Here is a 27,555-nt window from a genome sequence, read left to right as displayed (position 1 = left end):
TCCTCTCCTTCCCATGGGACCACAGTGCTCCCCTCCTTCCCATGAGACCAGAGTGCTCCCCTCCTTCACACGAGACCAGAGTGCTCCCCTCCTTCCCATGAGATCAGAGTGCTCCCCTCCTTCACACGAGACCAGAGTGCTCCCCTCCTTCTCATGAGACCAGAGTGCTCCCCTCCTTCACACGAGACCAGAGTGCTCCCCTCCTTCACACGGGACCAGAGTGCTCCCCTCCTTCCCATGAGACCAGAGTGCTCCATTTCTTCCTTGAACGTTTGGTAAGTCATCCATGTCAATGGTTGTCTTCGCAAAGAAGCCCCTAATTAGAAATGCCATTTATTTAATGGACACATTTCTTCCCATGCAAAATTCAATCAGTTATATCCTCATGGAATTTTTCCATTTCGCCCAGTTTAAGCTTACTGCTAACTAGGTGTTAGTAATACTCCTTTATCATCGTTTTCATCCTTGTGTGGTCTCCAGTGATATTCCTTCCGCTACTCAGGATATTGGCCATCTGTTTCCATTCTCTACCCCTTGAAGAGTTTCTCCGTGTCGTTAGTCTTTTAATTTTGTTGGTGTCCTTCTGTTGGTTTCCTGGTGTCTATTTGGTTGGTTTCTGCCCTCTTCACATCATCTCTTTCCTTTTGGCTGAACAACCAAGGGTGGGGCTCGTATCTGACCAGGTCCCAAGTAAGAAATGTGCATGGGCTGGAGCTGGGCAGTGGAGAGATGCAGAGAATCACAAGAGACTCAGCACTTTTCAGTAGGGCCAGTGGCCCAGGAACGTGATCACGTACCAGATGACCTCCACATCGAGGGGGAAGTCCCATGTCTGAATTCCAGCCAGTAAAATATAAATAAAAGCACATCACTGCCTTCCCATGAGGGGAGCGTGGCCCGCACTTCACCTCTTCCTCTTTCCGGCCATGATGGTTGGAACGCGACGTGCTCTGTTCAGTGGCACAGCAGGAAAAACCAAAAACAGCAGTGAGTGAAGACGTGTCCCTGTGACCATGGTGCCACAGAGGCCTATCGCAGTCTTGGAGAGATAGGTACTATTCTGTGTTGTTCAACCTTTTGGTTTTTTCCCAAACTGTCACATTCAGGCAAACCAAAATGAACTAAGACCAGTGGAGAGACCAAGACTGAGGCTGAGGTGGGCCACAGGGAGACGGGCTTGCACAGCCTCTGGCCTGCAGCACTGCAATCGGCCAGAGCTCCATGGGAAACACCGGCTCCTCAGTAGACACAATGTGGAAAGTGAACTATGCAACCTACGGGCAGGGATGGGAGGCAGACCGGGGGAAAGGGAAGGAAGGGGTGACATTGTCCAAAGAGAAATGGACTCATAACTGACTTATCAAACAATAAACCCTCTGTACAACACCTTAATAACCATAAAATTGTATTAAAATAAATAAGAAAAAAATGAAATACCTAGTCACCATTCCAAACACAGGTCGGTTATTTAAAGGTGTGCTTTCACGTTTCCGAATGCTCGGGTTTCGTGTGACCATTGCTGCTCTCTTTGTATTAATGGTTTCTATTTTAATTGCACCATCGTTAAAAACACTTATCAGCCCCAAGTCACTGGCTCTTGAGATATGGCCTCAAAGGCGCTCAAATTGTGCATAGGCTCCAGATTATTCTCTTCTTTCAGGGTTCTACTGCAGCCATTCAATTAAGGGAAGGTATTATATTGCTATGGTCTTCTACACATAATGTTGTTGCCGTCTGTTTGGAGAAAGGTAAGTTCAAATCTACCGTTGTAAGTGTGGATTGTGCATCTCTCTTGATAATTCTGGCAACATCTGTTAACACGATGTAAGGCTAGGTTTCTTAGGTGTGTGTAAGTTTAGAGCTATTACACATCACTACTGACTTATTTTTATCATCATTTAAAATGACATAACCCATAATACTTGCTGACTTAAAACCCATTTGCCTGACACGTGTATGGAGCTCCACTTCTGCAGGGATGGTCCCAGGACACTTTCTTTCCACTTGTGAAATGTGTTCATCTGGAACTCTGGCAAGCCTCTGCCATCCAGCATGTGTGTCTGTCTTGGTTCTCAACCAGCAGCCTGGCTGTTCTGGGAACAGCATGATGAGCCACACAGGAGGCCATCGGCACTGTGGCCTTCACTGTTCAACTGGATCTGTGCAACAGGTCTGGGCCCAACCCAGAGTAGAGGCTCAGAGCAGCCCTGGTAGACAGAATGGATGGCAAGAACTCCTCGGCCCAGAGCCGGGCACCTCAGCCTCATGCGGTGAGCAGCCTCCAGATGGCACGGGGCCCACAGACAAGAAGACCGGACAGCACCATCTGCAGTCCGGGGGGAAGCTGGCAACCAGGGAGCAGGGTGAAGAAGCCAGCAGTCGGATGTGCAAAGGAAGAGCCCTGGATAAATGGCAAGCGTCTCTTCTTCTAAGACATACGCATAAAAGCTAATTACTCACTTGAGTGGATGTAGCTTAGGAGCAATGACGGACACAGTTCACAAATCAGTTCACTTCTCTCTGGAGAAAAGCCTTTGGCGTTGCCTGGGAAGGGTTAGAACTCAGCACTAATGGTGTGCCCGCTTGCCGCATCTCCGGAGTTGTCATGGTGACACTTCCCACTAGAAAGCAGGGAGCCGATTCTCCCACCCAAGCCTCCCGCCCCACATCCGAGGCCACGCTGTGACCTCCGCCCACGTCCTGGTGTGGGTGACACCGGCAGCTCTGGGGGCAAGGGCCTCGGCACGGCAGGGCTCTGGGTCTGAGTGACAGTCAGGATGTCAACGGAAGCACAACCTTTACTACCGTGTGTTTCACAGCGCTGGCGTGGAATGGTGTCTGCCCGGCCTCGGTCCGCCCTGCTCTGCCTGAACCCATGCCTCCGTAGGACCAGGACTGGTGCCTGTGGTTAAGATAGCTTCTCTCCCTGGTGCCTCCTGGGCCTGGCGAGTCCTCTGATAACTGCCTGAGCCCTTGTGGTTTTTCCGGCTCTGAGCCACGGTCTTGTGCCCCACTGGCAGATTCTGTAAAACATGTGCAGGGGCCAGGCTGCAGGAGGAAAGGCACGGGCTTCCACCAGAGCCATCCCAGTGTCTGCTCCGGGGTGCGGCTGCTTAGCATCTTGGTGGAGATTCGGCAGTGCTGTGGATAGGGAAAGCTGCAAATGAATCCCAGAAAGACACAGTGTTCTGTGTTAATAAAAATGCCAGCAGCACAGAATGGATTCAGCACTTCAGTATCTTGAGTAAGAACAGTTGCTTCCCGCAGCCAGTAACAACATGGTGAGGTTGTGATTTCCGCAGTGAGGCTCCTGTTTCCTTGCGAGTTTTCTGGGTCACACATATTTCTTCACCAAGTCTATACTTCTGCTTCAACAGTTAGAAGAGTCTTTCAGTATCATTTTTCCTAGAATAATTTGTTATCCATCATTTTTATGGCAGCATTAAATTTTAAGAGAGGATTGAGAGGGATAGAAAATCTACTGCATATTCCAGCCCCAAAGAAAGCCTTTAATAAATTTAGAACAGTTCAGTTTCACATTCAGATCAGACCCCAGAACCAAAGGGCTGTCTGCACTGTCCTTGCACGGGCGGTGCGGGGCTGGCCAGCTGCCCTGTGTGCAGCCCAGCGATGGCTCACGAGGGCCTCCTAGCGGGAGGAGCCAACAGCCAGACCAGGAGACATGGACCTCAAGGCCAAAGGATGGCCTCCCTGTCCTCCGCCTGAATACCTGGCAAGTGCGCATGCTTGTCCTATGAGGAGCCCAGGGAGATGGGCAGGGCAGGCGTACGGCTGGACACTGCCCTGCCCTCAGGGCCTCCTGGTCTGTGATACCGGCAGGTATGAAAGCAGCACGCCGTGAAGTGGCGGGAGCTACGGGGGCTGGCGGGGAACTGAAGGCATGCAAACAGGACCTCCACGGCCCCACATCTGAGCCCATCTGGAAGAACTCCAGAGGACAGGCCATTCGCGCACTGACTTGACCTGGCCCACCCCTTCCAGCCACATGAAGAGCCACGTTCCATACAACTGAAAGCCACCAAGGCCACAGGCTCCGGCCAGGAAGCGCAGCTCCTGGCGAATGGAACGGCGTGACCAGAAGGATGTGTGGGTCCTTTCCCAGGGAAGCCGTGTCTCAGCCCTGGTCTGGACCAGCCTACCCAGCCCTCTCCCAGCCCTGGACCCGTGGGGGGCAGCCCTCAGCGATCTGTCTCAGTGAGCCCTTCCCAGAAACTCTTGGAGAGCTGATGGAGACGTGGGGGGCCTAGATTCTTTGCAGAGGACATACTCGCCTTAAAAAACATAGCGTTTTCTACAGTAGCACTCTCACAGTCCAAAGGACCACAGTCCTGCGCCCAGCGCCAAGCCAAGCGTGGAATTTACAACACAAACAAGCAGCTGGTCTTGGGAGAGGAGACGGCCGGGCCTGGCCAAGCCCTGTGTGCACTTTATCGCCGCAACCAGGATGGCACACAAAGAGCAATCGCTCCTCCACATCAAGAATGGAAAGATTGATGTCTGCCTCATATTGACTCCCTCGACTCAGAAATTCAAATGAGGAAATAACTTTTATTTATTAGGACTGGCTTGTTCCTTTTCCTCTTTCCCAGAATTTCAACAGGCCAAGGCCATAAAGCATCAGTAAGTGTTTCTGGATTGACAGAGCAAATCATGGGGTAATTAATGGATGGTATTTGATTTGAAGAGAAGGAAAGGAAATGGCAGGGCTGGATCCTTTCCCTCTGGCCTGAACTAAAGGTTGAAGTTGGATGGGAAAAGCGAAGAGCCCGTCCCGGCGTGGGGAGGACAGCAGAGGGAGCGCAGTCTCAGTGACCCAGGCGGAGGGCCCCGCGAGGTAGGAGAGGCCAGGCCTGCTTTCCACAGCAAAGCCAAACCAGGGCCCTGGCTGCCAGGCCTTGCTCCCTGGGCCTCCAGCTCTCCCCGGGAAGGAGGGCCACCCTGCGCTGCCCCTGCAGCCCCCCGTGGCAGTCGCTCCTCCAGGGGCAGCACGTGGCTCTACTGCGTGGGCTCGCACGCCTGTCACCCTGCGCTCTCAGTGGCCTAGGAGATCAGCTACTAAAGTCCTTTCTAAGCTGCCTATTCGAACTAGTAAGGCTCCCGGTCTGGAGCGCACATATCGATGTACAAGCCTATCACTTTGACAGCAACCTCTTACCAAGTGCTCACAACCTTTGACTCCTAGAACTCAAGGCATCTGGAGATGTATACTTCAAGAGAACAGGACACTTTGGCCCCTACTCACATGCACCATGCCAGGACCAGAGGACAGCTCTGACGGCCAGCCATATGGGAAAGTGCATCCTACCACACACATGCCCAGCAACACCCCTGGGCCCGGCAGGCAGCCCCAGGAGGGCCCGTCGGCACTAAGAGGACAGCCTGGTGGAAGAGCATGGTGGACAGCATTCCTTGGGACCACGCTGCTCCGCAGAGCTGAGGGCGGGTGGCACGGTTGCTCTATCACAAGGAAGCTGCCTTCCAAGGCTCGTGCCACAGTCAAGTTTGTGAGCCGGCAAACGCACGGCGGAAACTTTCCCCTCAAAATGTCCCAAATTCTACTTGGTAACTTAGTCAAAGTAACTCCTGTAAAAACTTACTTTTGCAACTTTTGTTGTATTATTAGAGTTTTGCAATAAGAGTTATTTTAACAATGTACAATATAATTAGCCACTTAATGTTATTAAGAAAATTTATGATCCTCTATGAATTGAAAAACAAGCCCAAATGGTATTTATTGAGCATCCAGAACTAAAAATAGGGCCCTACTGCCTCAGTGAACCACACTTAAAAAATGTATAGTCACAAATAATATGTCTAATTATGTATTAAACTAATTCTTGCCTTCACCTTTTGAATTTCTAAACTCCTTACCTCATGTATCATTTTAATTATTTTTCCAGTTCATTCCCAGAGAAGCTGGCTGATGGGGAATTAATTAATGGGTCCAATAAAGAGGCTGCAGCATTGTTCTACCACAATCTGCACGCAGACTCATTTGCATGTCTCTTTTTATTCTAAACAATAGCACTGCCGAGATTCCGGCATGAAGTTGTTAGCTCATTAAAGAGGACACAATCATATCCATTCCCACAGATATTCATCAATTACCGCCTTTTACTACAACATGAGTCCATGAATAGAGCAACCACTAGGGCTTCCGGCCCCTGGGCTTTGGAGATACCATAAGCATGTGATATGCACGGAACATTCCATTCAGAGACGAGAGGGGATTATTTCCAGCCGTAGTAGATCTTACGGGAGAAGCAGGCACGGCCCTCTGCACACCCCAGCAGAGCCAGTGTCCATACCGGAAGACCTGCCTCTGCCTCTGCTCCATCCTACACTGGAGACACCCATCCTCATCCTCCTGGGGACAGAAGAGAGGGGGAGGTGACTCGCGGAGGAGCCGCCAGGCCAGAGGGCCGCCCCCGTGCAGGGTCCTGCCCGCAAGGCCTCCCTCTGCTGGTGTGCCACGGATGCACAGGGCCAGACAGCCGGAGGCCCAGCAGGGCCGGCCCTGCCATCAACTGAGTTCAAGGCTAACGTACCCGCTGTTCCACAGCTCTGCTCCCATCCACGTGAGGCTGGTGGGGGCAGGGACCTTCCTCCTGTGCCCGTGGAATTCCAAGTGAGCATGAGAGATAGCAAGGCTGGCTCGCGTCTGGCCACAACACAAGGCAGATTCATGACAGAAGAACCCTTAAGGGTGTGTGTGTGTGTCCACAACACCAGGCAGATTCATGACAGAAGAACCCTTAAGGGAGCTCCTGCTGGGCAGGACCCAACGTGTGTGTGTGTGTGTGTGTGTGTGTGTGTGTGTGTGTGTGTGTGTGTGCACGCGCGCACATACAAGTACACATACATGTGCATGCCTTCACATGCACACACAACCTTACCATGTGTCTTTCTTTCCCGTGATTACACAGAGGCCTCTGCCCCCTTCCTGGCTGTGGCATCTAGACCTGCGCTTCACTGCTTGGACCTTTCCCACCGCACAGAGCTCCCGGTGCAAGCAGACGGCGCGGGACGGAGGCCCCGGCAGCCCCCAGGACGGCCCCCACCACCGGCGGCACCTCCATGCACCGCTCACAGACACATTTCAAGTCCACCACGGATGGGGATGGAGAAACGTCTCCTAACACAGAAAGACCACAGTTCCCCTGGCACACACACACGCCCATCTATTCATGTGTCCTGGCCTTTGTCCTGGGTAGTTACCTCTTTATTACTAGCATGGGGAAAGGAGGAGGCAGGATTTTTTAACCGAAAAAAACAATGCCTGTAAGAGCTGACACTAGAATTCACATTACAATGAGTTTTTCCGCTTCGAAAGTCCTGGAAAGACAACAAGAGTAGTTAGATTGAATGTTTAGAGGGGTCTGGGACAACACAAAGCAGCCAAGAATATCAGCTTTCGATGGCCAGGCGGCCTGCGGGAATCATACCTGTTTATTAACAGTGCTGACTCAAAGAGGGGTTGCAATTAGATAACTTGAAAGAAAAGGAGAGGAAGTGAGGCGTGGGGGGGGGGGAGAAACGAGGCGCTGGTGCACACCGAGGACGGCCCAGCGGGAAGGCATACTCCATGCAGAATCACAGAGGCCAGCTGCGGGTGCCAGCCCCGCCTGCCCAGGCTTAGGATGCCGGTGTGCAGGTGCTACGGGACAGAGACAGTGCCGAGCCCTAACCCACTCTTCCCGCCAGGCCGCTGCGTCGCAGGTGGCACGGGCTGTGTGGCCTGGTCAGCCCTGGCAAGGCTCTGGGCCCCTCTGCCTCTCACCAAGGGCAGGAGCTGAGGGACAGCCCCCCCCAGGGCCCCTCCGCCTCTCACCAAGGGCAGGAGCCGAGGGACAGCCCCCCCCAGGGCCCCTGGAACCTACACCCCTCACCACGCCAGTGACTCTAGCAACTCCCCCAGGGCTGCTGCCCTGGGCCACAGCAGTGTGGGGTCTCGGCAGCACTGAGCCTTACGGCGTGAATGCCAGGGGGCTTTGTCACTGGTTTTGTGAGACTGAGATGCTTTCCTCTTTACAGCGAAACCACAGGTGCCGTGAGAAGTCACCGAAGCGTCCACAAGCACTGTGACTCCTTTGAGGTGCCGGTGGCTCAGTTCCCAAATGTTGACAAGTCACCACGGGACGCGTTCTGATGGTGTCAGTCCTGGATGGACATGTTTCCTTCTCCATCTCCAAAGACACCAGAGCAAACACACCAAAGACACTTGGTTCTCAGAGCAGGGCTTGGTTCCGGGATGCAAACGTCCAGCTGTGTCAAAGGTCCCCAGGACTTGGCTTCCTGTCCACCCCACGCACAGCCAGCCCGTGAGAGCCGCAGATCCCACAGTGAGAGTGTCACCTGAGCCTCCTCATGGGTCCAGAGAGCATTCTTCCAAAACTGAACACTTATTACAAACAAGGGGACAGGGCTGGGCCACGGGAGCTGGGCTTCACACAGAGAAGGCTGGAGGGGAGAGGGAGGGAAGGGGGAGGGGGAAGCCTTCCCTCCCTGCCCTGGCTGAGCAGGGGCATGGGGAAAGAGCTCATCTCACGGTGCTCCAGTGAGAGCCTCATGGACACAGCAGTTGTGAAGCTGTGAACCTAATGTATGCCCTGGAGAGTCTGTACAGTTGACCTTGCCCTTCAGCCGGGGGGCGGTCAGGTCTTCCTGGGGAACTGTGGTCTCCACCCAACACAACAGCCACTGCAGGGCACGCTCTGGGGGCGGAGCTAGCCCCGTCCTCCTGTCCTCTCGCACCAAGAGGCTCAGAGGGCCTGCACCTGCAGCGGGAAGGAAAGCAACGTGAGCAGAGCCACCTGCGATGCCACCGCTGGCAGAGAGGAGCTGGTCCGGTCACAGGCATCTGCGAGAAGCCAAGGCGGGCCAGAAGTACCTATTCATCATTGCAAGTCCTCTCATGTACAAAAACGGTGATCTATCCTTTAGAAAGTGCCTCTGTATGTGCCGGGGAATGAGGGTACAGTTCAAGGATGCTAATTGCAAAGACAAAATTCTGCATGTTTAGACTTAACGTTAATTCTTTGTGTAATTTAACTGACAGAGCACGTTCCTGACACCTGAGTACCAGTGGCCCCAGAATGAAGATGACACCTGCAGGGACTTCTCGAAGCCTGCGTGCCCTGGGTGCGCCTACAAGTCCATGTCACTGAGATGAGTGAGGAGACCGGGAGCCCTTCCAGCACCGGAGAGGACAAGGGGCCACACGGAGCCCCGTCCCCCTGATGGACAGAGTTGGCTGGGCTGGACCTGGTCTCTCAGCCAATGCTGTTTTATTAGTTATGCTGTATTCACAGTAATAAGTAAAAGAACACTATTCTTGAAAATTTACAACCATTTCTGACTTCAATAAAAAAACAGCAGATGAAATGGATCAGACTCTACCATTTACTCCTTCCTGACATTAAGTACATCGAGCCAAATCGCTCGCTCTGCATAGATGTTCATCTGGCGTGGCTATTTCCCTACTTCTGTGTTTACAAGGGTCTCTGTAGGATAACCTACGTAGCATGAGCAGCAAGGCGGCCAGCAGAGCTGCCTGCAGCTGAGGAGCACAGCTGGCCGGGAGAAAGCCCTGCACAGCAGCTGCTCTGAGCACCTCGCCTGTGGCCTGCACCAGGACAGCTGACTGGTCACCAAAGCAGTGTGTGGGAGGCCCGTGAATGCAACGGTCATGGAAAACAGGCCCCAAGAACCTGGCTCTGCCTCCAGGAGCCCCAGCCCTGTCACATGGCCACTTCTCCCCCAGCTAGAGTTGTCGAGAGGAAGGCATGGACTCCACGTCTGTCAACCCGGTGACAGAGCTGCCAGCCATGCAGTGCAACGGAGAGATCTGGCAAGCTGGGCAGGATGCCGGGGGGAGAACACAGGATGCCAACCCCACCAGCAGCCATGATGAGTACATCAGAGAGAGCAACAGCCCTGGGGCAGTCGCTACCTCGGGCGCCCTGAAGAGCGGAGACCCGCAGCTCCCACGGCTGGCCCGGTGAGCTGGACGCCACACCCCGTCAGGGAATGATGATGCTCACATGGCTCCTGGCCTATCTGCGCAGGCTGCAGGCCTGAGGAGCTCCACACGGCGCTAGCTAACCGACAGTTAGAAACTTCTGGGACAAGGTTAGTCTCAGCCAAGGACCAAGCTGCTGGAGCGCTCACACAGGGTGGGGCCCCCTCTGCCCTGGTGCCCTCCCCCGAGGAGGCCTCCCTCAGAACACAAAGCGCTCTCATCAGCTGACTGCAGAAAGGTTAGACCGGGCTGATTAAATTGCATTTGCATATGTATTCCCATTTTTCAATATTCTGGGAATAAAAACTTGCAATGCCTTTTTAATAACTTAGACTTAATTCATATTTAGATATGTCTTTGTGTGCAGCTGCTGGCTTTGTTACTGTGGTGGAACAGACAACGCCCTCTGCAAAGAAGCCTCTGCTTCCCGCGCACACGGCTCACCCTCTGGGGCTGGGCGTCTGGACACAGGCGGATGCCAACAGCCGCCACTCCCCAGGAGCCACCATGGCCTCCAGCGGGGCCGGAGACTGGTGTGAGGATAAGAGCAAAGCCCGCGTCTGCCCTGCCTGGTGAAGATGGGACCAGGCCCTGGACCAACCGGGACGGGACGGACTCGGGTCCGCATCTCCCCAACTGCCGGCCTCATGACGTGAGGGGGCGTCTGTGTGCACACGCCTCAGGCCGCTGTGCTCACAGACACCCTCACGCTCCCGCACAGGTCTCCAGCAACTGAGGCGCACGCTGTGAAGCCACACAGGGGACTGGACGGCAAAGTGCTCCACTGTCCCTAGGAAGGGACAGGAGCATCACGCTGGCCTTGGGGGCTCTGGGGAATGAACGTCCCCCAGAGGAAGATCAGGTTTGGCAGGCATCTCAACACACAGCCCCTCGCCGCTGAGGCAGGGAACACTGACCCCTGGAAGGCTGAATGGGGCTGAAGCAGCCTGAGATCGTGCGGGAAGGGGGAGCCGTAGCTCCCGGCCCAGGGCCCCCTCAGGACCTCAGGCAGGAGGCTGATGCCCCAGCAGCTCGCTGATCTGCCCTCCGTGGGTCTGGCTGTGGCTTCCACCCATGAACTTCTCTCTGCCCACAAGGGGTCTCCCAAGAACCTCAGCCAGGGGCCCAGAGTCCCTGCCACCTGCTGCAGGAGGCTGCAGAGCCTGTCAAGCAAGCAGCACCTGGTCCGTAACAGAGTGGTGCAGAGAGGCTGCCCATCGCCCGCGTGCTTGCCCTGAGGACTCATGGGTACTGTGCTGCTCCCCCGGGAGCTGCAACCCATGAGGACAAGTGATGAGGAAGAGGAGGAGGAGGAGGAGGAGGAGGGCCACAGGGGGTAGGGCAGTGGCACCAACAGGAGGAAGCGTCTCCCTTTCCACATGCTCTTCCAGCCCCATCAGGAGGTAGGGTCTGCCATCCTGGCCTGTGGGAATCCTGGGGGACTTCCAGGTGAGGCCATAAATGGGACCATATGGCTGCCCCTCATTTTCTGCGTTCGGCCCCACTGTAAGGAAGCTCAGGGGCGTGGAGATGCTCTGTGGAGCCGGCGAGGCTCCAGCCGCATCTCTGCTGGGTCCTGCCGGGAGGCCCTCCCACACCCCGCTGCCCGCCCTGTGGACCCTGCGTCAGCGGATGCACTAAGCGAGCTGCCATCGCCTTCAGAGCCACTAAGTTTGAGAACTAGAGGGCTGCCGAGATATGTGGCTGCTCCGAGGGCCGTGTAGAGCCAGAGCAGCCCCGGCATCCAGCACGCTGGGCCGGGCTGGCCCCAGCGCATGCTCATGTGCTCCAAAAGGACAATCCCAGAGGCGGTAATCCTGAGTGCTGAAATCCCCAAACATCAAAATCCCTGAAACCCCCAAACATCAAATCCCTGAAAGCAAAACCTCTAAAGTCCAAAAGCATGAAAACCACAATCCTGAAAGATTAAAATCCTAAATACTGAAATCCCCAAAGCTGAAAATCCTGAAAACTGCAATTCTCCTGGGGAAATCCTTCGTAAGAGGGTGAGAGTGGAGGAGTAGAGCCTAGATTCAGAGGGAGGGACGCCCAGGCAATATGGCAGGAAAAAACCTCGGCTTAAAAAGGCATCCTCTGTCTGCAGGTGTGTGTCTTCCAGCTGACAGGATTCCAGGAGTGGAGTTTAGTGAGTTAAGGAGGCGAGGCACTGGCAGGGTGCTGGCAGGTGGAAGGCCATGGCGGGCAGGTAGGAGAGGACTTGCGATGTTGTGGCTACTCCATCATCAGCACTGTTTCTGCCAAATTCCAGCCCTGGGTGCAGGTGCCTGGTGGATGGTCTTCTGCATGCCCACACAGAAGCACAGCCTCGGAAATGGGTAGCTTTAATAAACGCTGCTGTGTTTGCATGTCACAGAATTTCCAAAGGAGCAGCACCAAGTACAGAACGGAGGTAAACAATAGTCTGAGGACAGCCATGTCCTAAAGAGAAGGGCTACTGCGGTGATGCGAGACTTAAACTACAGTGGTGTGCGTGCATGCCAGCTTGTGTGCTTAGACACCGCTTATGTGCTGCTGTGCAGATCTACTGGCCCCGCACATTTCCCTGCGCTGAGGACGAGCTCTGCAAAGGATTCGAGGAACACAGAACCCAGCAGGGCCGTGAGCAAGGCGGAGGGGCAGTGAGGGAAGACAAAGTACCTGGCATATCTGAATCCGCAGAAGAAACACTCTGGCCCTTCAATTCTCATCTCTAAGGAAATGGCTTCTGAGCACCTTGACCAAGGGTAATGTCCCCAGATGGGCATCTGAGAAGACGGTGTGACTCCGGCCTCCAGAGCTCACAGTGGAGTCCCGCTGTGTACATGCACATGTGCATGTCAGTGGGGCACAGGTGCGGTTATCACAGGCCTGGTTGAGTGGGGAGGACGGGGTCTCTGACAGCGCATGCACATGGCAGCAGGCCCCTGCATGGGCCCAATGGGAGATCTGAGAGGCTGGTGTGGACAAGAGGCAGAGGCATGAGCCACACTCCACAGAGAAAGCCTCGGGGCTGAGCTCCCGCTGAATCCCCAAGCCCTGCTATGTATCTTAGCGATTCCTTGTCTGCTGAACAGCAACTCTTCCCAGAGAGAGAAATTCAGAAACCCTTGACAGTGGCTGCATCAGGACAAGCAGGGGCTGCTGCACTTGCTGGGTACAGAGAGACTGGCTTCCGGCACTCTGGCTTCAACGGTAAGCGGAGCCGACAAGCGCATAAAATATGCATCAACAGGAAGGGTAAGCGCAGCCACGGTCCTGTCCACACGAGGATCTTTCTCCAGAATCCCAGTCCCCAGAGGCCTACTCAGACAGTCTCTCACAGTTCCCCGGAGGCCAGGCTGCTTGGAGATGCTTCCAACGCCTGGAGGACCAGTAGACAGCTCACCCTGGCTCCTCGTTAACAAAACACAGGAACAACACAACACCCACTCACACAACTGAAAACACACCTTCCTTTAGCCATGGGTGGTCCTGCTCCAAACCTATCTGCAGAAATAATAAGCCTCAATCTGGTACTATAAATAAGTGACGGGACACTGTGCAGCCTTCAGCACAGCCTCCCAGACCTGGAAGCACACGGCAGCCCCGACAACAGCAGAGCAGAATTGGGCCGTCTCTCATTCAAATTAGACCAGATAGAAAGAGACCTTGGCTCTTGTGCTCTGGGCAGCAAAGGTTCAGCAATCTGTGACACTTTACGCGGTCATCAAAATGTGTTCACATCAGATCCAATAAGCAACATCTCTAGGTGACGGGCGTGGATTGGCCAAAGTTCAGGCTGGAACCACACCCCAGATCAAAACTCAATGCTCAACGGGAAATCGGCAAAAACCATTGATTCCAGCGGAAAGCAGACGAGAGCAATGGCTGCTGGAAGTGAAGCGCCAACATGTGCGTCTGTGTGAGGCTGGGAAAGGAAACTACCCTGGAATCCGCTGTCCTCGCCGATGCTCCCACACTCGGCCTCCCACAGCGGGGACAGTGCGCCAGGCGCGCTGCTCACAGGCCACGCGGGGCATGAGCAGTGGCCCTGGGTGGGGAGGGGTGGGGGAACGTTCCCTGCACAGCCATAGCCGCCCACAGAACGCCATCCTGGCTCCATCTCCAACCGCACCCCCCAGAGCAGATGCTGTCAGAGGCAAGCAGGGCTGTGGCCAAAGGAGGCCCAAGGACACTCAGAAGCACTGAGGGAAGGGCTCCGTCCACACCCTGCAGTCCCACCAGCCACTCCTGTCCTCTCCTAGGAACTGCTTCTCTACCTCTACCTGATCAGACTCTGCAAAGAGACTCATATCAGACACAGCATGGATGGGCAGGAAAAGCAGTGCTACATGTATGTGTGCATGAAAAGGCAATACGCATGGGAAAGCAGAGTGCAAGCCAGCAAAAAGAGTTCTGGCCACAGTCACTGAACCACCCCAGCCACAGGCCCTGGGTCAGCACAGCCATGGGGCCTGGACCACCCCAGCCATGGGCCCTGGACCACCCCAGCCACAGGGCCTGGATCAGCGCAGCCACAGGGCCTGGACCACCCCAGCCACAGGGCCTGGACCACCCCAGCCACAGGCCCTGGGTCAGCACAGCCATGGGGCCTGGACCACCCCAGCCACAGGCCCTGGACCACCCCAGCCACAGGCCCTGGGTCAGCACAGCCACAGGCCCTGGACCACCCCAGCCATGGGCCCTGGACCACCCCAGCCACAGGGCTTGGACCACCCCAGCCACAGGCCCTGGACCACCCCAGCCACAGGCCCTGGACCACCCCAGCCACAGGCCCTGGGTCAGCACAGCCATGGGGCCTGGACCACCCCAGCCACAGGGCCTGGACCACCCCAGCCACAGGGCCTGGATCAGCACAGCCACAGGGCCTGGACCACCCCAGCCACAGGCCCTGGACCACCCCAGCCACAGGCCCTGGATCACCACAGCCACAGGCCCTGGGTCAGCACAGCCATGGGGCCTGGACCACCCCAGCCACAGGCCCTGGACCACCCCAGCCACGGGGCCTGGACCACCCCAGACACAGGCCCTGGAACACTGCAGCTACAGGCCCTGGACCACCCCAGCCACGGGCCCTGGACCACCCCAGCCACGGGCCCTGGAACACTGCAGCCACGGGCCCTGGAACACTGCAGCCACAGGCCCTGGACCACCCCAGCCACAGGGCCTGGACCACCCCAGCCACAGGCCCTGGATCACCACAGCCACAGGGCCTGGACCACCCCAGTCATGGAGCCTGGACCACCACAGCCACGGGGCTAGGCTTACTCTCAGCAGCAAGATCCTTCAGCGGTCGAGCAGCAGTAAGGATGCACTCAGGTCCAATTGCAAGAGCTCAGAGCCAACTGTGGCTGTGTCCTCATCGGGGGCTGGATGACACCTACCCCGGGAGCTGCTACCTCACTCCCTGTCAGGCCTCCTCCACTGGCAGAGCCGCCTAAACCACCTCCCAGGGACGCTTCCAGAGCCATCCACACTTCCCAGGGTCCAGCATGCCTTCTTTTTGGGTGGCCTCTCATGCGCCCTCATTCCTGAGCTTCCCCTCCGCCCTCTGTGGACCCAGCTCCTGCTCTTCACTCTAGACCTCTGGTGCGTGTGGAGACGCTGACTATCCTATCAAGGGTGCTTAATTGAGGCTCCAAGCCCGAGGCTTCCACGGGTCAGCCTAATGCTGGCGACACTGCCTTGGGTCACGGGTCAGCCTAATGCTGGCGACACTGCCTTGGGACACTGGAGAGAAGAATCTATGCATTGCACCGTCATCATCGTGGCCAGTTTCCCCTAATCAGCCGTCCTCTGCCTCTCTGTCCACTCAGTGCCCAGGTCTGCAGAGAAGAGCTGGTGCTACCACTGCCTGCAGGCCGCAGCCAGCTGATGGGGCCAGGAATCTCCCCTCACCACCTCCTAGAAGGTCACACTGGGATGTAGATCAAGACAAAGTCCAGATGGGAGCGGGTGGGGACTGGACAGAGCCCAAGCCGGGCACACGGCCAACCACGAGTGTGCACTACAACAGCCCACCTCCTGCAGCACGGCTACCTGGCAGCAGGGCCACCCTTGTGCAATGCCACACCTAGCTCCTACACTGCCCTCTGCGGCCCTAACCATCGGCTGGCTGCTCAGAGGGAGGCAGCACTTGGTCATGCTGAGGTCAGAGCCGGGAGCCACTGCTCCACGAGTGAGAAGGCTCAGGGACCGGGCAGACTGCACCCAACACCGGAGAGCTCCGGGCAAGTTAGGAGGCAGGGGCCGAAGGGGCCACGCCATTCAGTCAGCCTGCCACCCAACTCATCAGCAACCTCCCAGGCACCTGCCGCTGGCCCACTACTTGACTTCAATCAGAAGCAGCGTGTCTTTCTTCTGTTATCACATTGGCCACTGGAGAGGGGAAATGAATGCGGAGAATTCAATGGGCCTGAGAAGGAAGTGGAGGCACACTGCTGGAATAGCAATGAGCTCCTGGAAGGCCCTCGGCTGCACCACTCACAGGAAGGCTACTCGGAGCCAATGCTAAGAGGCAGACCTGGGGAAGATAAATAATGCAGCCAGGGAAGCACGGAGCAGAGCAGGCACTGAGCACCACAAAGACGATGAGAGGACCGATCAAAGCCGGCTTCCTCTGCAGAGGGGGCAGCGGGAGAAGGCCAAGTCCAAGGTGAACGCAGCTGGCGCTGCCGATGTGCGGCAGTGGTAAGGCACTCATCTCTAACCTGCCAGCCAGGCTCCGGTGGCCACCTCATGTTCCCTCAAGGCTTTGATTTCTTTTCACAACACAGTGCGCATCTTTCCTGCAGCCCGGGATCCCGGCTCCTGCTTCCCACGTCTCCTCTCAGTCAAGGCTGATGGTGCTCCTGGGAACCACAGGCTCTGCAGAACTAACTGCCACTAAGGGAGAGAGTCTCAGTCCACACGCCACGTCAGCACATGAAACAGACAGATCAGGGCCTCAGGTGGAGAGAAGCACCGGCCCCACAGCAAGAGCATTTTCCCCTGGTCACCCGGTGGGGGGGGGGGCCTCTTGGAGCCACAAGAAAACTGATGCGAGCGCGTGAAGTGATGCATGGAGATACGGGTAGGGCTCTGGGACACAGGAGGGTTTGGCGAGCGCCAGCACACTGCACGCTGCCAGCTGACCTGGCAGAACGGGTGCCATTGTTTCATAGACAAAGACGAGCCTGGTGATACTGTGAATTTACCCCAACCATCCTCAACCATCCTTGCCTTTCCTTTGCCCAGAGGCGTCCCTCCTTCCCCTACTTCTGATCCCCACCTGGGAGCCCCATGTGGGAGAGCAATGTGTGCCGTAAGCACCCCTCAGCCCTGACACAGCACCTGCGGGCCTCCACCCGGACCAGCGGAGAGGGCGGGTGGGCAGTGCCTCTCCTGAACTCTGCCTGTGAGAAGACCAGGCTGAATATGGGGTCCCGCCGGTAGTCCGGGAGCGGGGCTCTGTCATCAAGAACAAATGGACTCCACCACACCCCAGGAGGCAAGGATGGCATCCAGGCCCAACCCTGAGGGAAGCTGAGCGTCACAAGGCAAGAAGACTCAGAGAGCTCCATGAGCCAGGCCCATACCAGCCCGAAGGGAACACAGGAAACACGCCAGGCCCCAGGGCACGGTGGGGGGGGGGGGACATGGACATGGTGCGCAGGCAGCACTCAGACGCGGTGGAGATGCCACCGCAGAAAACAAAGATGGGCGTGCCTGCAAGACACACAGCCTAAGAAGACGCCAGCCCGGTGTGCAGGGTCAGGAGGAGCACGCACAGGCCCAGCAAGTCAGGGTCTGACAGCCCGGTGTGCAGGGACAGGAGGAGCATGCACGGGCCCAGCAAGTCAGGGCCTGACAGCCCGGTGTGCAGGGACAGGAGGAGCATGCACGGGCCCAGCAAGTCAGGGCCTGACAGCCCGGTGTGCAGGGTCAGGAGGAGCATGCCACAGGCCCAGCAAGTCAGGGCCTGACAGCCTGGTGTGCAGGGACAGGAGGAGCATGCCATGGGCCCAGCAAGTCAGGGCCTGACAGCCATCAGCAGGAGGCTGCCAGAGCCCGCAAGGATAGAGTGCTGGAAAGGAGCACAGGTCTTCGTCGCATCTGCTCTTGGCGCCAGGGCCACCGATGCATGGCTGCTCCAGCGGGAGACGCTGGGCAAGGCCCCTTCCCACCGGCCTCACTGTCCTCTTCTGTATAGCACAGGCCCAGCAGGGTCCTGTCTCGATCTGCACAGGTCAGGCCGGGCTCTCCTTCCCGGCCCCGCGGCCCCGCCATGAGGGCCCCTGGCACTGCCACACAGCTCTAGGGCCACCTGTGTGCACGCCCTCCCCGTGGCTCAGTGCGCCGAGGCTCAGGAGCAGCTTCCTGAGGCTGCACACCAGCGCGTGATCGGAGGGCCAGCAGGACCGCCGCATGATGCCTGAGCCACCGGCCATTTAGCACTTTATCATCTACTAGACTCAAGTTCTGGGAGAGAACATCAGTCGCCCTAAACGAGTGTTCATAAAAACAAGGTACTGTTCTCACTCCCCTGGGATGTCTGCCCTCTCTAAGTGAGCCACGGGGCCAGACAGACAACAGACCTGCGGACACACTGCTCTTGGGACAGAGGAACCCTGCTGGAAAAGGAAGCTACCACCCTTCACACCGTACCCAATGCTGGTCAGCTAGATTCAACACGGGGGCTCCGCTGCCCCCAGCTTGGGCAATACACTCATGCTGATAAAAGAACATGATGCCGCAGAACACAAGGGGAAAGACAAGGCACTGGGAAGCGAGCCTCGGCATGCAGGTTTGAGGCCGTCGGCACTAGTCCAATGCCCACAGGGCTCCCTTCTGGACAAGGTCCGTGTGTCAGCAAGCAAGTGCAGAGGTCTGCAGAGCCAGGGACATTCCAATACTCAAGACAGTGGCGGGAGTGGTAGCAACACTTGTCCCAGAATGCTGCCCTAGTGCCACAAAGCCTGGCCACAGTGGGCCCAGAAAGGAGAGCAGAGCATGCACGTGGCGGAGTTAAGAGTAACACCAGGGTCACAGAAACCCTGAGAACGCTTCTCACCCTAGAGGCCCACAGGGCCAAGTTCCTAGAAGCAGGTCTTAGGTTAACTCACTTTTTAGCTTTCCTCCAGAGGGCATGAAGAAGAAGGTCGGTACTGGGTTATGCTAGACTTCAGACAGAGTCTAAAGTCCAGGCGGTGTGGGGGGGGAGGGGCATGTGCGTGGGGACGGGATGCGCGCCAGGCTGAGCAGGAGCTCCCCGGTCCTGTGCACAGCTCCCAGCTGCTAGGGTGAGAACATGACAACTCCAATCACCAGGAGGAGAATGGAGGAGGGGGCACAGCGCCGTCACAGCCCGGGAGAGGCCCCAGGGCACCCCTTGCACGAGTGCTAGCTGTCACAGTTCTCTTAGAACCGGCAGCCCTTCCCTTTGCCCTTGGGGCCTTGTCTAGGCCTGACAAGGGGACCTGGGCACCAGCAATGTCTCTATAAGACAGGGGGACATGACACACTGAAGCGGGGACGCCCCGTGGGAGGGCTTCAAGTTCAGGGAGGGGTGCTTTTGTACAGGACAGCGAGACCTCGAGACCTCGCCCCCCCTCTTCATTCTACTTCACCTCTGGGGCATGAGGTGAGAAGTTTTGTTCCCATCATGCCGTGATGCCTTGCCATGATCCCAAAAGCCATCAGGCCAACTGACCAGGCTCTGAAAGCCCCAGCTGCCTCTGTGAAGCGGACGCTCTCCAGAACCTGTTCCAACCATGGAGAGCTGACCAAAATGTTCACAAACCACCTATCTTGCTCAAAGGACAATTTGGGGGGGGAAGGGGGTACCTTCGTCCACAAAGTGAGCTTAAGACAGGTCAGAACTGTGTGCAAGGTGAGGGGTCCCAGCCCCTATCCAGAGACAGCCACTCCAGGACACACGCACCAGGCCTCTGGGGCCTCACGCACTTGGCCAGGGCTGCAGAGGAAAGGAAGCACCTGTCCACAGTCCCAAGCCCTGAGCGAGCTCTGCTAAAGCCCAGCATGATGGTGATGTACAGGAAGAGCGGCCTGGTGAGGACACGTATGTATGCCACCTCTACAGCAGCCCAGAGAGCAACGCGAAGGCCGCTCTGAAGTGTCAGCTACGTCTTCTTCCGGCTCCACCCTACAAACTCATCGGCGAGAGCCGAGTCTTGCTGGATACTCTCATTTCTAAACCTTTGCTGGCTGACAGTGATGTATTCCTGCTTCCTGTAGGCGGGCAGGCATGAAGCGCTTACACCCTCAAATCTTAATGGGCTTATGAAAAAGCGCGTTGTAAGGAGCCCTGCTCCTCTGGTTTATTAGATTAACCAATCCATCAGTTCCAATGCCATGTTTCACAGTATCAGCACGGTGGTACCAAGGGGGTAGAGGAGAGTCCCAACACGTGTCACCTGGGCACAGCGGGGAGAGGTGTGGCGGGGACATGCTGAGTCTGCCCTCCCTCCGTGCACTGCACCACCCCTCACACGGGCATGGTCCTCACCCGCCGCGCGCCGCCCATCACCTGCTCAGAACTTCTGGGCCTGCAGCCTGGATGTGGACTCCTGCCCTGGGCGCCCCTCTGACCCCTGCACCTCACCTTCAACTCACCGCAAGACCCGACTGCCGTGCCTTTTCATCATGACTGCACCCTGGGCAGAGAATGTCCAAGCCTCCAGCCCCTGCTGGTCCCAGGCAGGGCATGTGTCCCTTTCCCAAGGCCGCTGAGGAAGGAGAGCTGCTTGCTCAGACATCTGGACAGTGTCTTAGGTCCCCAAGCTGGCCGCTCACAGAGGCCATGCGCAGAGGGCAGGACGGAGGGGTGGACAGACGCGTGTATGGGAATGCCTCCTCTGAGCTCAGAAAACCTCAGCATTCCTAAATACAACTGCGGTGCAACTTGGGCCAGGGCCTGACGGGACGGATCCCAGGTCCCAGTGATTCCCGGGAAGGCACCTGCTGGCTCACAGGCTCTCTGCTGAATCTATTTGCCATTGAAAAGCATTCACAGAGCCAGCGCTGTGCTCACTGAGCCCCAGAACAGAGCACATCCTGGGCTGCATATTGACATTTCTATAGATCCCTGACCCTGTCAGCTGCCCCCTGTGCCTCCTACCTCAATGGGGCCCTCTGGTGAGGGAAATACCAGTGGGTATTTCCATGTGAATGTGTCTATCCAGGGAGGAAGGAGCTGGAGACCAGAGGCCAACAGAGGCATCATCCTGGGCACATGCTTCCTGCTGGACTGTGCACCTGGCCAGGCCTGCCTGGCTCTTGGGGGACACATGTTTCCTGCCGGACTGCGCCCCCAGCCAGCCCTGCCCAGGTCACAGATGGTAGCTAAAGAGGCTCTTCTTGTCTTAGTCTTTTATTCCCAATCCTTTCGGAACTAACTAAATAAGAAGAGGCTGCACACCAGCCAGCACCCAGCTCCTGAGTCTACTGTCCACTGTCATCTCTGGCTCACCATGGCACGAAACCTACCGCACCTACATGAGACCCTCCTACAGGGAGACGCGTCCTGCCAGCGCTCCTTCCACACGCACTCCAACGAGGACACTCACTGCTGGTCACACCAAACTCCTAATGGCGGCAGCTCACAGGACACCTCCATCCTGGCTGTTGGTGGTCCTAGACAAACACCAAAGATCACCTGTGGGGCCTGGGGCATGGCTGGAGAAGCCACGCTGCACGTGCCAGCCATGTGGACCTTGGGGACATGGCTGAAGGAGCCACGCTGGAGGGTCCGAATGGAAAGGCCTTTGAGCTGTGAAAACTGAGGGGCCCTTGATGCACCTTGGATCTTAGCAAACAGCAGCTGCTCCACCAGAACCCAGACACCTACTACCTCAGCCCTCTGAGTAGACAGAGCACAGCAAGCTGCTCTGACTCAGCACCTAGGAGCTGGGCCAAGGGAGTGGAACCTCAGCATTCATAGCTTGATGCAATGCCCATCAAAACCCAACCCAAGCCAGGTAGCTCACGCCTGTCATCCTAGCTACTCAGGAGGCTGAGATCTGAGGAATGCAGTTCAAAGCCAGCCTGGGCAGGAAAAGTCTGTGAGACTCTTATCTCCAATAAACCGCTCAGAAAACCAGAAGTGGCACTATGGCTCAAGTCGTAGAGCATTAGCCTTGAACTGAAGAGCTGAGGGACAGCACTCAGGCCCAGAGTTCAAGCCCCACAACTGACAAAACAGAAATAAAAATTAAAAAAAAAAAAACCTGCTCTGTCCCAATGCCCATCTAAATGGTGTCCTTAACAGATTTAGAGAAATCGGTCCTAAAATTCATATGGAAACATAGAAAACCTCGAATAGCAAAAGTAATATTAAACAAAAAGAGCAACATTGAAGGTTCCACAACCAGACTTACTTATATACAGAGCCATAGTAACAAAAACAGCTTGGCAATGGCACAAAAACAGACCTAAAGACCAATGGCACAGAACTGAAGATCCAGAAATCAAGTCACACACCTACAGCCAATGTGATTTTTAATGAGGATGTAAAACAGATACATTGGAGCAAAACAGCCTCTTCAACAAAAGATGTGAGCAAGACCAGTTATCTCCAGCAGAGGACTAAAAGGAGATTCCTATTTCTCAGACTGTACTAAAATCAATTCCAAGTGAATCAAAGATCTTAATGTGGGATCTGAAACCTGGAACTTATTACAGGAAAATAGGAAAGCATTTTTAAGATATAGATAATATGCAATTCTTTTCTGAAAAAGACTCCAACTGCCCAGAAAATAAGAACTAGAACTAATGCATTTAACTTCACAAAATTAAGAAGTTTCTGCACAGTGAAGAAACAATTACCAAAACCCAGAGACAACCCATATATGGGGGAAAAAATCTTCACCTGTTATTCAACACATAAAGGATTAATGTACAGAATATTAAAGGCTAAGCACATTTAACAGTAAAAGAATAATTCAATTAATAAATGAGCAAATGATTTGAATAGATGATTCTTAAAAGAAGAAACACAAATGGTTTACAAACACATAAAGGAATGATCAACAATTTTAGCCATAAAGGAAATCAAAACCACATTGAGATTCCAAATGCTACTCTGTTGGGGGATGAGAACGGGTGAGACCACCAAGGTAGTCAGTTTGGAGGCTCCAAAGAAGCAGACATGTTTTATGAGCCCCCCATATCAGTCTTGGGCAAATATCTGAAGGAATGCAAAGCAACAGAAAAGATCTGCGTGCCCATGTTTAGCACCACACTAACAATAATCAAATTATGGGATCTGCCAAAGTACCCAACAACTCATGAATGAATAAAGAAAATGCTGTGTGCATGCACACACAGACACATATACCCCAACACACATACGTAGACACATGCATACATGTAAACACATATACAGTCACAGTCACACATTCGCATACATAAACTCATACACAGGCACACATACACTCTATGGAGTATTGTTCAGTCATAAAGAAAAATAAAATTATGACATTTGCAGGAAATGGATGGAAACAGAGACCACCATGTTGAACAAGATTTTTAAAAGCCAATATCACATTTCTCATTTAAAATCTAGATCTAACATGAGGACAATGATCACAGTAATAATGGGGCATGAGTGAAAAAAAGGGGGGAACTTGCCTGGCGGAGGGGGAAAAAGGATTAAAGTAAGTTTAGGAGGAGACAAGGGGTTAAATGAATATAATAGAGGAATGAACATCTTTAAAATACACTGTACACATCTATAGAATTATCGCAATGAAACCCCCGTGTGCTATTAAAGAAATCCTGGTTGAACTGGTGAAAAAACTGAATATAGAACACATTAACTCAGCTGTACAGCCACAGCCCCACAATGAACAGAACAAACCCAGAGTTCCTCTCCATGAGTATGGTTTGGACTGGAGGCAATGCCCCTGGCACAGCCTTTGACAGAGGACTTGAAAGTGGTTCTCACAGGCTGAGGCTCCCCTTGGGGCTGGGACTGCCTAAGACCAATGACACACCAGGCCTGGGTCCCTAGGTTGCTGGCCCCAAAGAAGTGAGAACCATGCCATTTCCACGCCTAGAATAATTCAGCCCATTCGTTTTTGGACCACTGTGTATCTGGAGCCTAAAACAGGTTAGGGGCTTATTACTAAACCTTTCATTGACACACGTCCCAAGAGGAGTTCAAGGTACCTCTGTGAGGAGATAGTTACTGAAACCTGAAAAGCCCAGCTAATAAACAACCCAGTTTAGAAGAAAATAACCAGCCAACTGCTACCCGATGATTACGGTATATTTTCATTGCCAAAGACGCAATATAATTTCATGGTTACTTGGCCCTGTAAAATAGAAATACCCCAGTTTTTAAGATGTAAAAAGGCTTATGACCAGGGTGCTATCAGCATTAGAATGAGTCCATCATATGAATGAGTCGGTTCGTGACAAAATTTAATTTCAGGAAAATTAACTCAGTGATGAGGTCCTAATTGTGTCCCAAGTTTTACCACCTATTAGAAATTTTGGAGAAGCGGGGCAGGACAGAGGCAAGTCCATCCATCTTCCGGCTCTTCCGAGTGCAACTGACTTAAGACCTAATTCACTCATAATGGGACCATGTACAAAGAACTCTGTGCTTAATGAAAGGGGATTGGGTCTTGAACGGTCCGACCAATCACAAAAATGGAAAGCATTTGCCATTTACAGGATATTAAATTTTGTTTCCTGTAATCCTAGGAAGAGCCGATCAATGGCACTAGACTGGCAGCTACATGACCAAATAACGCCGGGTAAGGCTTCATGTTTTTTTCATCCAGAAATTCTGTAGCTGCCAAGTACCTTGAAAGGCAAAGCCTACGGACCAGTAACAATGCCTTTAGCAATCAGCATGAGAACGTACAAGCTGCAAAAAAAAAAAGTAAATCACAGGGCTTCCTATGGTCATGAAACGGGAGGTGAGGGAATGTAAGGACAGTTTGGATTCAGTAGCTGTTACAAATCAACACGAGACTTAAGAACCACGGGCCACCCACACCTGCTGTACAGCGCACAACCACAGCAAGAACAGCAACAAGAACAAAGCGCTAGGCACCCATCCAAGGTAATCGCGGGAAAGGCAGCCCATCAGGGATGGCGGGTGTGGAGGCCCAGCAGCACCCCGTCCTCCAGATGGAGGCTCCTCGGTCCGGAGGCCTCGGTGGCTGCCGCAGGGCATCCTGCCTCTCACCACTCTCTCATGGACCCCATACACAAGGTTCCCAGGCTGGAGCACAGCCCCAGAGAGCGCCTGGATGTATTCCTGCTACGCCCCTTCCTGCCCCACCCACAGGGCCAAGCTGCCAGGGCAAAGCCCCCTTTGCACAGCCCTGGAGCACACAACGCTTTCACGTATCTTGTAGTGTGCGGTGAAAACCGGCCAATGCAGGAGCCACGCTTAGTGCGGTGCAGAGATCTGCTCCCAGGCCCAGCTTTTGCCATTTGCCCTGATGACAGAAGCTGGGGTCTGAACCCCAGCACACAACGCAGCTTCACAGGCTGCGTCAGGAACAAATGAAAAGGTGTGAGAATGTGAACACCTGAGGGTATAAAAGCCAGTTCCAGAAAACGCAGTCTCTTCAAGACACACTCCTGGTAATAAGTCACTGAAAACACACAGCGTGCACGTCGGGAGCGTGAGTTTCTGACAGGAGCGGCTCAAGCTGCCAGCAGAGAGCAGCCTTATTAGGCACACGCCCGGCCAGCACTGGAATGCGTCACCAAGAGGTCCCAGCCACATCCAGTGACAGACAGATAGGACAAAGCCTTTTTTCTTGTTCTACATCGAGTCAGATGACAGACACCAGAAGTGGACTTTTAAAAGGACCGTGCTTCAGCTGAGAGACTGTGCTGAAGGCCAGTCCGTCCAGCCGAGCCGAGGCCGGGCAGGCCGGGAGCGCTCACCTGGTAGGTGTCCCACAGACGGACGGTACAGTGCAGCGGCACCTCCCTCATCAACAGGTTGTTCATCCAGCGGAAGGCAAACTGCAGGTACCGCACCTCGTGCTGCTCCAGGTGCCCGTGGACTTGCTCTGCACCAAACAAACACAGGCGGTCAGGAGAACCCCAGGAAAGCCGGCCACCCCTCTGAAGCCCTGCGCCGCTCATGCACACCGCCAAGCTCCAAGGACAAACTTCACAGCCCTTCAAGGGAACGGACGTTGGTGGAGACCGTGGCAATGATGATGGCGACAGCAGCCACTGCCACCATGGATGGCATGGGTGTACACACACACACACACACACACACACACACACGTACACACAAACGTACACACACACACACACACACACGTTCCAAGGAGGGGTATTGCGTAGTGTGGACTCAGGCACAGATCTACCTGCCCAGAGAGGGCAAGAGAATGAGCAGGCCACCTCCCACACACCTCATCCTCACCCAGATGAAAGGACTTCTCCCTGGACAGGTCTGTCAGGCTCTGGGTTCTAAGCCAGGGTACCCAGAAGCCAGCTGGGCTCTACAAAGAGCCAGGCTCCACCACCAACTGTCTCTAAGCAGCGCTACACCAGCCCTGTGATCCTGCTTCTGCTCAGACTGAGGCAGCCTCCACAGCCTCAAGCCCTCCTCCCCGTTTTATGATGCCTACGGAGAAAGGTGTATCATCCTAGGGGCAAATATTCCGATGGTCAGGCCACTACCTGCCTGCCCAGTACCTGCCGTGTAGTGCACTCTGATGGCCTGGGAAGGATAGTAATGGTGGCATATGTCCTTTGTGCCTAATTGTCCCAGGATTGTCCCCTCTGCACACCTGCTTTCCCTCACACGTGCATTCCCCACGTGCTTGTCCTGAGAAGAGATCCTTTAGACTTTACAGTTCCTCATGCACCAAAAGAAGTTCTAAGGATGGAAAATACACACACACAGGAGAGGGGCAAGTGCTCAGTGGCTTGCTAGGGTGCACTGGCTCAAGCTTTCCCACCGCTACTTCAGAAACAAGGCTTTCCAAACTGAAGTGCGAAGGCAAGGGAGAAGCGGGGCCCGCCCACCTTGAGATGCCCAGCATCTTCCAAATGAGTGGTCCCGGCAGAAGTGTGCCCAGGCCCGTCTGGACTCCAGGCTGCCATGGCTGGGAGTTCCGGCAGATGTATGCACAGGCCCGTCTGGACTCCAGGCTGCCATGGCTGGGAGGAGAGGAGGCCCTGTTGGCCTCACCCAATAAGGAGGGGCTCAGTTCCCACAGCGGGGTCTTGGGTCCTGTGTCCTCTCATTCATTATCACCTCTTCCTCCTCCTCCTCCAAGCCACCACTGTCCTCAGCTGAGCAGACTTCTGTGTGGCTGTTCCACCATTTGGACCTGGTGTGTCCCCTCGGGTTCATGAGCTGGCTAGAGGTTGGCAGACTACCCTCAGAAGGAACTAACGCAGTTCTCAGAGCTCTGGAGGTTCTCCAGCACTGATGTCATCAAAGCATACTCCTGAGCACTCTCTGACTGATGTCATCAAAGCATACTCCTGAGCACTCTCTGACTGATGTCATCAAAGCATAC

The 27,555-nt window shown here is 54.9% G+C and overlaps 1 protein-coding gene across 2 annotated transcripts in view; it reads right to left on the bottom strand.

Moving 5' to 3' along the window:
• Positions 1–27,555, bottom strand: part of Tbc1d22a (TBC1 domain family, member 22A) — a 299,373-nt gene that overhangs the window by 56,327 nt on the left and 215,491 nt on the right. For both annotated transcript variants that reach the window (XM_013025776.1, XM_013025777.1), the window contains one exon: positions 25,955–26,082. In XM_013025776.1, coding sequence (XP_012881230.1) covers positions 25,955–26,082 — 128 coding nt within the window. The remainder of the gene's footprint in view (positions 1–25,954; positions 26,083–27,555) is intronic.

The sequence above is a fragment of the Dipodomys ordii genome, unplaced genomic scaffold, assembly GCF_000151885.1.
Source record: "Dipodomys ordii isolate 6190 unplaced genomic scaffold, Dord_2.0 Scaffold87, whole genome shotgun sequence".
NCBI classification, from domain to species: Eukaryota; Metazoa; Chordata; class Mammalia; order Rodentia; family Heteromyidae; genus Dipodomys; species Dipodomys ordii.
The sequence above is the reverse complement of the archived record's forward strand: the minus strand, read 5'-3'. Positions and strand labels throughout refer to the sequence as shown.